This window comes from Sphaeramia orbicularis, chromosome 20 (genome assembly GCF_902148855.1).
Source record: "Sphaeramia orbicularis chromosome 20, fSphaOr1.1, whole genome shotgun sequence".
In the NCBI taxonomy this organism is placed as follows: Eukaryota; Metazoa; Chordata; class Actinopteri; order Kurtiformes; family Apogonidae; genus Sphaeramia; species Sphaeramia orbicularis.
Window position 1 is genome coordinate 3,616,441 of NC_043976.1, and position 16,519 is coordinate 3,632,959.

Below are 16,519 nucleotides of genomic sequence, written 5' to 3' on the forward strand. Positions count from 1 at the left end.
TGCTCTCACTCTCTCTCTCTCAGTTCCTCCTCTTCGTATCTACCTCTCTCGCCCCTTCCATCTCTAACAGCTCATTAGTCGACAGTTTCCTTTTGGGGTTTTATTGTTTTCTCTGGTGTCACTTTGCTGCTTAACAACCAGCGACCGGATCCACAAACAGACTGAAACTGTTCAGAATACACAGAGGACCAGGAGCCCAGAGGTCGAGACCAGGGAAGTACCCAAGTACAAATACTTCACTACAGTGCTTCTGCATCAATATTTACTTTTCTTTTACTTCATACATTATATAACATACAATGTTATGTTATGTTATTCAACTACATTTTAGAAACAGGTATTTGGAGGAAATATGCAATATTTCTATAGGAAAAGATCTCAAACAACAAAATGAAACACAAAGACAGAAATCCACACAAAATATGCAAGACACAAATGATGAGAAAACAACACAAAACATGACAAAAGTGATGTCAAACAAGTAACTCTGCATCATCATTATCCTTTATTGGTCCAACATGTGCAGTTGGTAGTTTCATTATCTGTAAGTGTGTAAATGTCATAATAACACAGTTACACAAATGTTACACCTTACATTCAACTCTGTACAGGTTTAACACAAACAAAAACTAGGATCAGCTTGTTCTTGATGTTCCTCCCTTATTGGCTGGATGGATGTCCAGCCCCTGACTCAGTGTCCTTCAGAGATTTCAACCTGACAAGAAAAAAACAGGACTAATGAGGTCCAGGTTCACATGTAAGCCACATCCTGATGAGAAACAAATTTAGTCTGACCTGAGCTGCAACTCTTCATAGATGGAGTTTACTCGCTGCTCCTCAGATTGAAACAAACTCTGAAAAGACAAAGCCAGTCCTGAACCACTATTGGACCTGTCTCCAGGGTTGGGCTTTATTTTGGGGGTTTTGGATGCTGCTCTCCCTTCCTCAGGTTCAACATATATGGCCATGGAAGGCTTATGGTGGTTTATGAAGGTGTATGGTGGTTTATGGTAGATTATGGAGGTTTATGGTGGTTTGTGGTTTATGGAGGTATATGGATGTTTATGGTGGTTTATGGAGATTTATGGTGGTATATGGAGGTTTTTGGATGTGTATTTAGCTTCATGGTGTTTTTTGGACATTAATGGTGGTTTATAGTGGTGTATGGAGGTTCATGGTGGTTTTTGGAGGTGTATGGATGTTTATGGTGGTTTATGGAGGTTTATGGTGGTATATGGAAGTTTTTGGAGGTGTATTTAGGTATATGGTGGTGTATGGAGGTTCCTGGTGGTTTTTGGACATTCATGGTTATTTTTGGAGGTTTATGGAGGTTCATAGAGGGTTATGTAGGTTCATGGTGTTTTTTAGATGTTCATGGTGGTTTATGGTGGTGTATGGAGGTTCCTGGTGGTTTTTGGAGGTTTATGGTGGGTTATGGAGGTATATGGAGGTTTTGGAGGCGTATTGAGGTTTATGGTGGTGTATAGAGGTTCATGGTGGTTTTTTGGACATTCATGGGAATTTTTCCAGGTTTATGGAAGTTCATGGAGGTTTTTGTTGGTCTCCCTGTCTTGCATCCCAAAGAGGACAGAACTGTTAGGAATATTTACCAGTAGGTTTTCACTGATGGAGTTCAGTCTGGTTGATGTTTCCTGAAGTTGCTCCAGTTGATAATTGATGCTGTTTTGAAACATCTGCAACTGCACTGACCTGACACACAAACACACAATCAGAAACACAAAAACCCACTACACAGAAACGCAAAATCAGAAACACAAACCCACTACATACAGACACACATGCAGAAACACAAACCCACTTCACAGAGACACACAAACCCACTACACACAGACACACAAACCTACTCCATGCTGTGGGTTTCATTCAAACGTCTCCAATCCAATTGATCAGTCAGACCTTCGAGATGTGTGCGGTTTTTCTGTGAAATGACCTTTTGACCTCTTGACCTCTGAAACCAACTGACTCATGGTTGTCATGGTCAATGACCCCTGAGGTCATGGGGTACATGTCAGGTGTAAAGTGGGCAGTACCTGTGTTGATTGACAGCTGTGAGCAGAGCTGAGACATGTTGTTGACATTGTTTCTGTGACTGTAGAGCCTCAGCTTCGACCTTCTGTCTGCAAATCTGAAAACACCATAATGTTGATCAGTGCCATGTCATAGTTACGGTTTTTGATGAATGTTGTGCCATACTAATGTAACTGATCAGTATGGTATCATAGTAACATAACCAGTAACCAGTGTCATGTCATGGAACATCACAGGTGTATTACTTAGTGTTCGCCAGGTGGAAGTGTAGCTTTACTGTTGTGTTGGTATTGAGACCACAGAGCAATGAAGTGTTGTTGCCTGACTAGACTGACTTGGTTTCCTCCATGTTGTATATCCAGTCAGTGACCCATATATATGTATGTGTGCACTGGCAGTGAAGTTGTTGATCAGGGATGATCAGCAATCGACATGTACTCACATCAAAGTGCTGTTCCAGTTGTTCTGTGAAGGTTCTGAAGACAGTTCTGATTCCTGACATAAGGTCTGAATCTGGCTGCACCCCTATACCAGATGACTCCGCCCCTCTATCAGGTGTCTCCTTCCTGTCTGGTGAACATGCCTCTGACAAACAAAAGTTTGTTGAATAGAGACTTTGTCCTCTTAGACACATTAGATTAAGTATTCTGGAGTGATTTGTGTGGATGCAGTAATAATAATATGAATTCATTGCAGTTTATCTGTCTGTTGTTACCTCCAGCAGGAGGTATTGTGATCAGTTTGCTTTGTGTGTGTGTTTGTTAGCAAGATAACTCAAAAAGTTATGGACGGATTTGGATGAAAGTTTCAGGAAATGTTGATATTGGCACAAGGAAAAAATGATTAAATTTTGGTGATGAGTGGGGACGACGATGACTGATCTGCCTTGGCGGAGGTCTGCGCTGTCTGAGTGCTTTTCTAGTTTCTCTCATGTCATCTGTTGTAATTGTATATGACGTTCATCACAGTCACACTGTGGTCATCAAACTCAGATATTCAATAAAGCCTCAGGATTGGATTTATTTCACTCTTCAGTCACAAATCTGATATTTTAACATAAAATTACCTGACAGTGCTTTATTAGACTCCTCCCCTTCATACACAGGCTCCTCCTCCTTCCTCCTATGAGTAGGTGTGTCCACAGTACATGCCAACAGGTCACCTTCAGAACAATCAAAGGATGCATAAACCGATGGTAGAGAGCTGCGTCGTCATGACAACCACAATGAGCATCACAGTGAATTCACCTGAGTGTGGAAACGTTCTCTTCCTGCCAGAGATGACGTCCTACAAACAGGACACAATCAATCAGAGGCCGCAAACACATCACACGTACATCACATGAATAAAATACACTGAAAAAGACAAGAACTGTCATAACAGAATATTAAGGAAACAAAATTAAAAATAACAAAAAACAGACTTCATTAACAAAACAAAATTAACAAAAAAAAACAAAGTATTGGATTAAGAAAATGATCCGATAATGATTTAAAAAAAAAAAAAAAAAAAAACCTTCACTGGGCTACTTCCTGATTGGCTCAGATAGGAGAGTGGTCCCGCCCCCTCCACAGAAATGCCTGAGACACAGGTGATCAATAATTGATCAATATTCACAGTCAAGTTAATGTTGAAAAGCAGAGTTAAAGTCACAGCATGAAGACCATGTCACATGACCTGGACCCAGATTGTCCGTAGACCATGTCACATGACCTGGACCTAAAATAAAACTGACCTGAGTTGAAGGTTAGCGTCGAGTGTTTGATTTGATCGAAGAGAAACTCTGCTCTGCTGAAATCTGAAGACTGAAAACAGAAAGTACTCAGCAAATCAAATTAGATCAGATTAGATCAGATCAATGAAACAAATGAAGTCCAAAATGTAAATGACATGTTATGTTTGACTGAGCATTTTCCCTCTAAACCATTTACAATAGCTTTATTTAATTCACCACTACATAATCAGGTTTTGATATTCATTTATAACCTTAATTTCAGTTTTTTGCCTTGTAAATTTGTCATATGTTCTTTAATCTCCAACATCAAATTTATTTTTACAACATTAATCCAAATGTCTGATGTTTTTCTCATTTCAGTGTAAAACTCTGACCCTGGTCTTTTGTCTTTTTTCACTGATCTGATGGTTATCAGCTGTAGTAGAACTTACACTGACAGTGATGTTTCAACCTCTGTGTTTATATGTATCAGATCAATACTGAATATCAGGTCATAATTAAAACCCAACATACAACTGTTCATTAGTTTAATACGTTTCAACATGTTGAATTCACCATTCCACCTGAGGTTTTAGTGTTTTTACTTAAATGAAAGGGTTAAAAGTGCAGATTTAGGAGGATCTAGTATAACATTATATGTTTTAAAGGCTAATCATAAACATGCTTTTCTTTATAATTCAGTGATGCTCATGTTTGTACATCAACCATTTGATGACTCGGTACCTTGGTGATGAACTCTTCATTGCTGCTGGGAGATGACAGAGGCAACACTAAAAAGAATCAAACAAACCATTAATTCAGTGTAGAGTGAAAAGTTCACATCACATCTGGACTAGTTTAACACCCAAGGACTTTAATGGATCAAGAACCGTGGATGTTCATAAAACCACGTGAACACACAAATGTTTCAGTTCATCTATGAGTCTCCTCAATGACATCATCATCCACTTTTTGGGTTGGTTTGTTTTGTGATGTCCTTTGTTGGCTGATTTTTGTGGGATTTAGAGAAAATGAAAACAAATGTTATCTTTGGTTCGATTTACTAAATGCATCATTAAATAAAATGGTAAAATAGGTTAAAGTCAGCTTTTGTTTTATTATCTGATAATTTAGTTGTTTAAAATTAACCTGTTTTATAATTTCATGTTCAAGCAGATAATATTAGTTGGCTGTTTACCAGAAAACTACATTTAACTAATGTTAACTAGTGAGCTAATTTTTCACGTGACAAAATTAAACTATTAGGTAGTGAGCAAACAGGAGCACCTCAATGCATAAAAATATCAAAAAGTTGATTATACTGGGGAGGGGGGTTAATATCAAATACCACATTAGCCCTGATTTTCTGATGCAACAAGATGTTCTAAGCACTCCTGTGTAATTTTTTTGAAATTTTCATCCAAGCCCCCCCCCCCCCCCCCCCCCCCCCGAAAATTACTTTTTCTAACTCTGAAAATCACAACTTTCACAGCTTCTCCACTCTTTTGTCCAGTGCAATGTATAAATATGTTCATGATGGGCCATTTAATGATCTTGTAAGTGCCATATTGTATTGTAAGTACTTTGTACTATGAAAAGTCTAATGTCAAGGTCATGTTGTAGGTTAAAGGTCACCAAAATGACTAGTTTTTTCAAAAATTCATACCATTCTGACATTTTATCAAATATGTCCTAAGTTCTCTTCCCTCTGGTATCCTGGTGGGATCCCCCAAGGCCTTTGGCCCTTTAAAGACACATTAGAAACAAAATATTACAACATATACATTCCATTTGAATTTGCCACCATTAGTGTGGCGGGAATCACTAATACTTCATTCATTCATTAATTTTCTGAACCTGCTTTATCCTCACTAGGGTCATGGGGGTCGCTTGGAGCCTATCCCAGCTACTTACGGGCGAAGGTGGGGTTCACCCTGGACATGTCACCAGTTCATCACAGGGCTGATATACAAAGACAAACAATCACTGTCACATTCACACCTGTGTTTGGATGGTGGGAGGAGCCAGAGTACCTGGAGAGAACCCATGCAGACATGGGGAGAACATGCAAACTCCACACAGAAAGTTCCCACCCCCATCGACTGGTGTTGGAATTGAACCCAGGACCTTCTGTCTGTGAGGCACCAGTGCTATACACTGCACCACTGTGTCACCCATCACTAACACTACATTACAACCCATTGTCTTGGAGCTACAAGTATTGCAACGGGACAGTCATTGATTTTCTGAACCCGCTTTATCCTCACTAGGTCTCTTGGAGCCTATCCCAGCTACTTATAGGCGAAGGCGGGGTACACCCTGGACATTTCGCCAGTTTATCGCAGGGCTGAACATATGGAAACAAACAATCACTGTCACATTCATACCTATGGGCAATTTAGATTAACCAAATAACCTAATAGTGCATGTGTTTGGATGGGGAGGAAGCCGGAGTACCCGGAGAGAACCCACGCAGACACGGGGAGAACATGCAAACTCCACACAGAAAGGTCCCACCCATCGACTGGTGTTGTAATTGAACCCAGGACCTTCTGTCTGTGAGGCACCAGTGCTATCCACTGCACCACCGTGTCACCCGCAACGGGACATACACATGTAAATGTCAAAGTCATGTGAAACTGCCGTTGTTCTTTTTGACATGTCTATATGGAGAATACATTGAGTAAATAGTTCTGTTTAATGTGTCTTATTGAATGGAAGGTGTTTGTGGTCAATAGATGTTTTATGAGGAGAGAACCTGAACCCAACATTTGGAAGAACCCACATTAACAGCTTAATTCCATGAAATATGCATTTTTGACCATTTGGGTGACCTTTGACCTATAATTTGACCTTGGTACTGCACCTTTTGTAGTGAAAAGCACTCTGAAGACATGACATGTCTCAAAAAAAAAACATTTAAGGGCCCAGCATGAGCATATTGTTACATTGTACATTGAAAGTTGCCAAAATCCCCACGTTTTCAGGGTTGAAAAAGTAATTTTCAGACTGTGTGTGTGTGTGTGTGTGTGGGGGGGGGGGGGTTTGGATGAAACTTTCAAAAAAATTACACAGGAGTGCTTAGAACATCTTGTTGCATCAGAAAATCAGGGATAAAGTTGAATCTGAAAATGTTCCTGAAATAAGCCCCTCCCCCCCAATTATATCAGGAATTCAATTAAAACAGTGAAACATCTTTAAAGATAGATTCACACACAGACTGATATATTTCAAGTGTTTACTTCTTTTCATTATGATGATTTTAATTTACAGTTAATGAAAATCCAAAATTCAGTATCTCAAAAAATTATAATATTGTGAAGAAGTTCAATATTGGAGACTCATGGTGTCACACTTTAATCAGATAATTAACTTAAAGGTTTCCGGGCCTTTAAATGGTCTGTCAGTCTGGATCAGTAGGACGCACAATCATGGGGAAGACTGCAGACTGAACAGTTGTCCAGAAGACGATCACTGACACCCTGCACAAGGATGGTAAGGTACAAAAGGCTGTTGCTAATGAAGCTGGCTGTTTACAGACTGTATCCAAGCACATGGATGGAAAATTGAAGGGAAGGAAAAAAATAATGTAAAATGTAGAATACGGTAGAAAAAGGTGCATAATTAACAGGGATAAGGGGGAAGATTCCTCCTCCACTTCCTCTGGAGGAGCTGGAGGAGGTGTCTGGGGAGAGGGAAGTCTGGGCGTCCCTGCTTAGACTGTTGCCCCCACGACCCCGCCCCGGATAAAGCGGCAGATAATGGTTGGATGGAAGAGGGGAGATTCACAAGGAGTGGACTGGAGGACATGGACAGGACACGGGCTTCAACTGGTGCATTCTAAGAGTCAAGCCACACTTGAACCAGAAACATCATCAAAGGCATCTTTCCTTAGCTAAGGACAAAAACAACTGGACTGTTTCTCAGTGGTTCCAAGTCTTTTCAGATGAAAGTAAATTTTGCATTTCTTTAGGAAATCCAGGTCCCAGAACCTGGAGGTAGAGAGGAGAGGCACAGAATCCAAGTAGCTCGAGGTCCACTGTTTCCCCAGTCAGTGGTGGTTTGTGGAGCCATGTCATATGCTGATGTTGGTCCACTGTATTTTATCAGGTCAACTTCATGCTTCCCTCTGCTAACCAGCTTTATGGAGATGCTCATTTCTTTTTTCAGCAGGACTTGGCACCTGCCCACACTGCCAAAAGTACCAATACCTGGTTTGAGGACCAGGGTATGCCTGTGACTGATTAGCCAGCAAACTCACCTGACCTGAACCCAAAAGAGAATCTATGAGGTATTGTGAAGCCCAGACCCAACAACGCAGAAGAGCTCAAAGCCGCTATCAGAGCAACCTGGACTTCAACAGCACAGACTGATAACCACCATGCCACGCTGCATTGCTGCAGCAATTCATGCAAAGGGAGCCCCAACCAATTATTGAGTGCTATACAAGTTCATAGTTTTCAGAAGTCCAGCATTTCTGCATTGAAAATCCCCTTTTTTGATGTCAAGGATGAAGGAAACCATTGTTAGCTTAGAAATAGAATTAGGTAAACATCGAGCTCCAAAACGCACTCTCAACCACAACCCATGCAGACTGAAAGTTTCTCAATACGCGTTCTTGTCTGTTCTTGTGTTCTCATGATCTTGTGAAACATCATCAGCCACAGCCCAAGTACTGTTCCATTTAAAAGTTTGCACAAACCAAGATTGGATGGAATGTCTCCTTGCTTAAACCAAGGATGCACTGGTTGGTGAGTCGTGTGGACTTGGTTGGTAAATATCCCAAGATGCATTTCATGCTACTTTTGAAGATTATGGTAGCTTATGTGACAACTGACCTTAAAAATATTGTGAGTAGATGACCATCACCAGATGATGTGATACAATGTTGGAACACATGCCAAAGGGAGAATAGCGAGAAAATACATCTGTATTATCATGATCAAGCAAATTAGTTTATCCAGTTTTGAAGAATATACAAAATGTATGGAAATATAAATGATATGAAAATAATACAAATGTACTGAAATCAAATCAGTGATATATTGTGGTGGATTGTGGAAGTACATTAGGGAGTCGGGAAGGAAAGTTCACAAGCACCAATTGTTCAATTACAGAGAGACTGGAGTTATTAGGAAGTTCGATCTCTGTGACCATTCTTACTAAGACTGAAAGACTGAACTCACCGAGTTGTAAAGGGTTAGGGAATGGTCTTGGTAGGAATGGTCTTGATATTAAGAAAGCTTTGAGACTCACCCTTCAACTCCCCCTTCTTTGGTTTCTTCCTTTTGTAGGTTCTCAGGTTGGATTTAGTAGCACACATCTGGACTGAACCACTGGAGTCGGAGAGGCTGGAGTGGTTCTTCACCTTCAGTTTGGGAGAAAAGCAGGATGAATGACACTCTGTTTCTGTCCATGAATGTCTGTAGAGTTTGATAGGTTCTGGTTTTAGATCGTTTTACTGGTTAAGTTGTTATGGTTCACTTTTACTTTGACGTTTTCAGGTGTTTGCACCTTAAACACCTTCCCCAATGCTGCCTCCACCGGTCTGTAGAGTTCAGAGCTAAAGATCAGCTCCACTTTCTGTCCGGTTGTGTTCTGGTGCATTATGGGATTGTTCAGCCACACACTCAGTACCATCTCCATCTCGGCGCATTCTGGGAAATCAAACACTGGGACATTTGAGTTGACTTAATATTAAGGACAGACACATCTGTTCATTTGATCTTTTTTTCATTATTAAGTGATGCAGTATGTAACAAAACATGTGAGAGACATAACAAATAAGACAAAACACAAACAGATACTAATTACATATTCATCTTTATATGTTGGTGTGTGTGTGCGCGCAAGAGAGAGAAAAATGAAAGGGGAGACAAAGGAATTGGTAACAACAAATGACATTCACAAACAAAAGTAAATAAAATAAATCATTATCATTAACAACAGTGATAATAATAGTGGTGATATTAACAGAAATCATAGTAAACAAAAAAAATACTAAATTATAAAATTATAATAAAAATAATATCAGGAATTGGTAATGTTGTGGTTGTATAGGGGGTGCCTCTTACAAAGACAAATATCAATGGTCATTGGTTTTCAGGCTAATTACTCTGAGTAAAAAAAATAACCTAAAATAAAAAAAAGGGGGGGGGGGGGGGGTATAGGAACTCAATTTAAAACATAAGGTGGGCACTTGAAAACCCTTGGCCTGATTTATCAGGTGCACTACTGCCACCCAGTGGCCTGACTTATCAGTGCATGCCAAAGTTTTTGGTCAGACGGATTGACGCACGACCAACTGATGACTATACCCTGCGGCCAGTGTGGCAGAGGGCAAAAAGCATAAGTGTGGAACAATTGAGGGGTAAAAAGTGTATAAGGCCAGAAAAAAACAAAAGTTAAGACTGTAGTAAATTAACAATGGGGGACCAGATGGAAAGGGGGCTCTGTTGCGGACTGTTCTGTGGGAGTTGGTGGGTTTTCCCAGGAGATGTATTTGTTGAGTAAATTTTTTCATTGTGTGATGCTTGTGTTGTTTTTGGATTTCTAGTTCTTGAGGATGGTCTTTTTGGTGATAGTTATTGCTATTAGAAATAGTTTGTTGTTTGATGTAGGTAAGTTTATTGTAGATGTGTCGCCTAAGTGGAGTGAGGGTGATAGGGGGATGTGGCATCCCATAAGGACAGATAGTAACTTTGTGACTTCAGACCAAAACCGTTGAATGGGTGAGCAGTGCCAGAGGGCATGTATGTAAGTGTCCAGGTTATTTTGTGTGCAGTGAGTACAATTATCTGTTGTGTAGCCCATTTTAAACATGTTATGCCCGGTGAGGTGAGTTCTGTGAAGTATTTTGTATTGTATTAACTGTAGATTTGGACTTTTAGTCATTGAACACATATTTTTGCAGATTTGGTTCCTGAGTTCGGCACCAGGGGCAATCAAGAGGTCTTTTTCCCATTTTATTGTTGGAAAAGATATGGTTTGGTCCAACTGTGTTATTATTTGGAGAGGAGTTTTTTGGCTGAACGTACGTTGATCAAATTAGAACATAATGGTGGGAGAGCAAGATTTGTGGATGAGTTACAGATTGCTTTGGTTTTGATTGCTGATTTAAGTTGAAGGTATTCCAGATTGATCATTTGATCATTTTTAAGAGTTTGTTACAAAACTAATAAAACGTTCTTTGTTTTTTCGGAATCTTCATAATTTGAGGGTCGCTGTACATGAGCTTGACCTGCCCTTTGACCTGTTACTCACTGGGGTGTTTGATGTTCAGGCTGTAACGCTCCACCTCCTCCCTTAAAAGGTGGATGGACCCCCAAAGAAAACTCTGAGGAAGAAAAACTGATCACAGCTGGACACTCCCTGCTGGACATCAGAGGAACTGTGGCACCATTCTAATAATACTATGTACTATGAGTTTCTGATCCTGAAACAGAGAAGCTGAATGCACCTGGATAATCTAAGAGATTCTGACAGAAGATATAACAGTACGTCCATGATGAAGACATGTAGAATGTAGTCATCTCTACCTGAGGGTTGTCGATGAAGAAGCTCACACACTCCGAGCCCAGGTTAAAGTCGATCCAGAATTCATCCCATTTGTCGTCTTTTGGACAAAACAACTGAAGAAGAATTGAGTGAATAAGCTGAACATGCCCAGGGTTTGGTTCAGATGGTCTTACCTGTGTGGAGTCCAGAAAGGCCCGTAGACAGGGGAAGGTGTAAACCCTGACAGACAGAGCAGAGACAAGTAACCACACCCACTCATCACATGATCCATCTAATGCATGGGGTAATTGCAGGTCATCACCTCTGGTCACCTTGGTAACTGTTAGCAAAGTTCAGGAAACGCCTGCAGTCCTGGAGACATGGACACGTCTTTAACATTTTCATTTTCTGTGGTTTTCGCTTTTGTGTTGTGTCTTGTTTTCTTGAGTCTTTGTCATTTTCATCCAGCTGCAGCTTGTTTTAAGTCTATGGTTTTATGTCACTCGTTTTTATCATCCTCATTAAAACTAAATCAGTTAATAACCTGACCAATGTCTGTCACCTGATTACTCACCACCTCGAAGTCTCCATTCCTGATGGTAGAGAAGGCATGGCCCACGTCGGCACTGGAGAACCACTGATTGGCTCGTACACGTCTGTCCTTCTTGGGTGTCAGGCGACAGAGAGTCTCTGATAGGCTGACCTGCAGCTCATAGTCTGAAACAGCAGCACAGACATCAGTACCAGACCCATGCTGAACCAGACCACAAACACCACACTCACCTCCAACAGTCAGGACTGCCGCTGCCACCCGGGTCCTGTTGGATTACAATGGACCGGACCAGAAAACGTCAGACCCAAAGAGACCAAAAGGGTGTGGTTAATAAAACTGACATGATGGGTTTTATTGACAGTGAAAACCAGGTGAGTCTGACCCTGACAATGGTTGTGTACTGATCCACATCCACGTTCCACTTCTAAAAACCACAAAACACCTGCTGCTGATCATCTTTATCTGTCCCTCTTCAAATAAATAAACTGGACTTCAATCACAACATAAGGTTCAGGTTCTGGCACGTCTGGACGCGCTTCCTCTTGTCGCTGCTCAGAGAGTCCAAGATGTTGTTAAAGGTTCGGAATGCCTGAAAGAGAGCACAATATGGACATCATGGACCAGTAGAGACCAGTAGAGACCAGGTACAGGATGTGAACTCACCTCTAGTCTGAGTCTGAAGCTGATCTGAGTGTCCAGACCCATCTCAGCCAAATGAAGAAGAACTGCAGACACCTGAGACACTGAGAGACAGACAGACAGGTGAGAGGACAGACAGGTGAGAGGACAGAGAGGACAGACAGGTGAGAAGACAGACTGGTGAGTTTAAAGAGCCTCATGTGATTTAAGGTGTGAACATGTTAAACTCACCTTGTAAAAGGGGTGGAGTCAGCAGCTGGAGGAAGTGAAAAAACAATGTTGAACTAAATGAAAATTTAATGTCTTTAGATCAAACCATTTGATTTTGATTTCTGTTAAATCATATGATACTGTGCAGTCATGGTATTAAACCTACTGCTGCATTTGTAAACTTTATATCAGTAGAATCAGTTCTCAACTAACTTACCTGGTTAATAAAGGTCAAATAAATAAATCCCATGAGGAGGGGAAAAAGGGGTGGGACTTCCCCTGAAATACCCACACATCATGTAACGAAAACCTGAATTAAGCCACTCTCACCAGGAAGTAGTCATAGAAGGACTCTGTGAGGTCCAACAGGACAGTGGAGTTTTTATGGAGGTCAGAGGTCAGGAGGTCATGGACAGTGCTGAACCAAAACATGATCTGTGAAGATGAATGACTTGGCTGAGGTGAACAGGACCAACACCACCCTGGTATAAGGATAAGAGTTTTACTCAGATGTTTTTGTGTTTGATTTGTACATGTATAAAGTGGCTTCTACAGTCACCACAAGGAGGTAGTATTTTACCAAGAAGCTGTGTTTAGTGAACCTATTCATGGTTGTCATTATAATTCTGTGTGTGTGTGTGTATATATATATATATATATATATATATATATATATATATATATATATATACATTATTTTTCAGTTTTGTTTAACCTTACCTTTTTTTTTTTTTTTTTTTTACCTCTGGCAGTTCACCGCTTACTTTTGTACCATTTCAAGCTGTTCATTGGACTTGAACTGCTTAAATTTCAATACAAAACTGGAAAAACTGGGGTGTTCTAAAACTTTGGACAGGTAGTGAATATATATATATATATACACACATCTATAATTTTTCTTAAATATGTGATTCTGCATTGTCCTTTTATGCAGAATTTATGAAAAAACACCACCCAATCATTTTGAGCGCCCACTCAAAATGATTGAGTTTGATATGTCTATCAAACTCAACTGCCATCCCCCCCTCCCCCCTCTGTGCATACCCCTCTTCGCCGTCCCACAGGCTGGAGCGTGTGTACAGAAGCGTAGCCAGAACCTGGCTATGTTAGTTCTATTAGGACGGAAAGTTCACCGGCAAACTGTTTTGTCACTAACATAAAGCAGTAGGAAATGTAACATTAGTCACATAGATGTGAACTGGGGCTGTTCTGGAAGAGTGGGGGGGTTAGAGGAAACTAAATGAGCTCTGCATGGACACGTGAGCCGGGGGTTCAGTCGGGACCATAGCCGGGGTAGGAGCCCGAGGCGTACGGGACCGGAGCAGTGGACCGGAGCAGGTGACAGAGCCTCAGCCGGTGTCGGAGACGGTTCGGCCGGACCGGACCGGACCGTAGACGGCGTCGGAGCCCAACCCGGAGCAGAGCAGAGCCTCACGGATAATTGATGCCGTGCAGCGCTCGTGAACCCTCGGTAACAAGCATTGCGCGTGCCACCACTCTGGAGGCGTGGCTTCGGAGGGTCGTCTGAAGAAAGGGGATTGGACTGAACTGAGTATTTTCAAAATGTAGCTAGCTCGAGCCGTTTTTCTAAGATCTCAGACCCCACCTTTAAATGTTTTTTGTTTTTGTTTTTTTACTTCTCTCTCTGTTCTTTCTTTTTTCTCTGCTGAAAGCCTGACTAGGGACTGCAGATGGAAACTAGCAATAGCTATAACCTCCTTATGTGAATCATCAGTTACTACAGCTTGATTGTAACAGGTAGAAGTTACACTATGTAATCTGCATTGTCCCCATCAAATAAACTTTTTAAATAAATAAATACATTTAAATGTTTTTGACCTGAGTCGAAGCTGATGCTGCATGACTGAAACAGGTTTGTCTGGATCTACTAACTAATGAAGACAAATGTTCATGATGTGTGAGTCAGTGTTGTTTTGTCGTTACTTTCGGAACCAGTCCCAGATCTACCAGTGTCAGCAGATCGGCGGTTTTCTCTGACAGGATCACTAAAGACTTCAACAAGACCTGGACCCGGCTGAGACCTGATCCACTGAGATTCTGAAGGGATAAACAGACATGAACAAACTTCAAAAACCAAGATGGCTCGGATCTACTGAATGAAACCACCTGCCCGTTACCTCGGTAACCACCTGGTCCAGACAGGTGAGGGTGATGCTGCTCAGTCCTTCAGTGAGAATCTGAGCCACCAGACCTTGTGGATCTTCTCGAAGAAGACAGTCCTTGACCTGAGCCTGAAACTGACACAAACATAACAAACAGATTCCTATTTTTTTTGTTTCATTTAGAATTATATTTACAAATTAAGGTTTTCTACCTGAAAATTCATCATGTGATTTTTTAAAAGAATTAAAATCTCACTTTCTCTCTGTTTGGTTTATCATTTGACCATCAATGAGCAGAAAACAGCAGAACAGCTCTGAGACTCACATATATCCTGAAACCCAGCGTGTACTGATCAGTTATGAACAGCTTCTATTCCTGTGTTTGTCTGTCTGTTAAATCTGGAAATGGAGACAGAACACACATCCTACAGGATACACTTGATGATGATGATCTTATACCCATCAGATGCTCTGTTTCTTCTCCATGTCTTAATTACACTGGACAAACTTAACGCTTCAGTGACAGTCTGGTCCAAAAGTAAATATGATATAGAAAGTCCACTTTCAACCAGACCGTCAACTATCAACTTAACTGATTTGCAATTTTTTCACAAAAAAACAACACAAAACTAATTCACAAAAAACAACAACAGGAGACTCAACATGAACAATATGAGACAGCTGCACCAATAAAACCAACTGAAACCAAATCAAACTTCTGATGAAAATAAAAGACATGTCAGAGTAACACGTCTGATAAAAACCCAAAGGATTCACTTATTTCAATGTGAAAAAAAGAAAGAAAGAAAAAAAATCATAGCAAGAGTGAAGCTGATACAAAAGACTGTGGGGAACATGGAATTATTAATGAAAGTAGAAGTAATGTAACAGAGCGAACAGCAGGGGACGCTCAAGGACAAAGTCATAAACTTAATGTTCAACACAACGGCAATAATAATCGGTAAATTTACATTAAAATATTTAATAACCAGTAACACTTTAATTTGAGACACGTGAACATTTAAAGAGCAAATATTAAAGAAGAAAAAAAAAAGTCACGTGGAAAAACTCATAATTTATACAGAAAATCATATTGAATAAAGTTTAAAAAAAAAAAAAAAAAAAAGGAGATTATCTGTAGATTTAAGAATAATTTAACGCAAGGCAAGTTTATTTGTATAGCACATTTCAGCAACAAGGCAATTCAAGGTGCTTCACACAGGACATTGAAATAAAAGAAACAAAAAGAAAAAAACATTATAAAAGAAACATAAAAGGTGATTAAAAACAGCAAGTAAGAAAACAACACAAAATCAAAAAAAATAATAAATAAAATAAAACAGAATAAAATAAAATAAAAATGAAAACACACACATATATTTAGTAAAAGTGTCATCAGTTAATGTCGTCTATGGTTGGATTTGATAATAAGAGTTTTTTTTTGTTTTGTTTTGTTTTTTTTTTATCTTAGAAATACCTAAAATAAAATTTGTGTACATTGTCAGTTAATGGATAAAACTGTAACAAAACAACTCACCTCCTGTTTGTAAGTTCATGTCACGACGTCAAACTGATCAAAATCATTAAATAAACATAAACATAATAATATAACATGTTTAAACTTTTAGTGTTTTCATCTAAACCTAAACCTTCAGACTTCTATACAAACAATTAATCAGATCTAATGTGGAATTAAAGCTTTTTCGATTTTATTTACCATCGCGTTTCTTTTCT

At 40.0% G+C, this 16,519-nt stretch overlaps 1 protein-coding gene across 4 annotated transcripts; it reads right to left on the minus strand.

Moving 5' to 3' along the window:
- Positions 1–527: 527 nt before the first annotated feature.
- Positions 528–16,519, minus strand: sycp2l (synaptonemal complex protein 2-like). 4 transcript variants are annotated; one of them, XM_030123255.1, is made up of 24 exons: positions 16,503–16,519; positions 14,801–14,920; positions 14,631–14,720; positions 12,993–13,097; positions 12,684–12,708; positions 12,477–12,556; positions 12,314–12,402; positions 12,044–12,078; positions 11,835–11,977; positions 11,583–11,632; positions 11,302–11,500; positions 11,027–11,099; positions 9,254–9,420; positions 9,020–9,131; positions 4,508–4,554; positions 3,785–3,854; positions 3,565–3,629; positions 3,297–3,336; positions 3,116–3,211; positions 2,492–2,634; positions 2,052–2,146; positions 1,611–1,710; positions 796–854; positions 528–715 (listed from the first exon to the last, which is right to left on the minus strand). In XM_030123255.1, the coding sequence occupies exons 1-24, from the start codon at positions 16,503–16,505 to the stop codon at positions 661–663; spliced, it is 2,061 nt and encodes a 686-aa protein (XP_029979115.1). In that variant the 5' UTR covers positions 16,506–16,519; the 3' UTR covers positions 528–660. The 4 variants fall into 4 exon arrangements, with proteins under 4 accessions (XP_029979115.1, XP_029979114.1, XP_029979113.1 ...); XM_030123254.1 differs by having other exon boundaries at positions 11,302–11,394; positions 11,455–11,500; positions 11,835–12,078; XM_030123253.1 differs by having other exon boundaries at positions 9,278–9,420; positions 11,835–12,078.

Coding starts and splice junctions, on each gene's coding strand:
- sycp2l (XM_030123252.1), bottom strand. Junction 13,098..14,630: donor CCGCCGATCTGCTGACACTG/GTAGATCTGGGA, acceptor TCATCTTCACAG/ATCATGTTTTGGTTCAGCAC. Junction 9,132..9,253: donor AAACACCTGAAAACGTCAAA/GTAAAAGTGAAC, acceptor CCCAAACTGAAG/GTGAAGAACCACTCCAGCCT.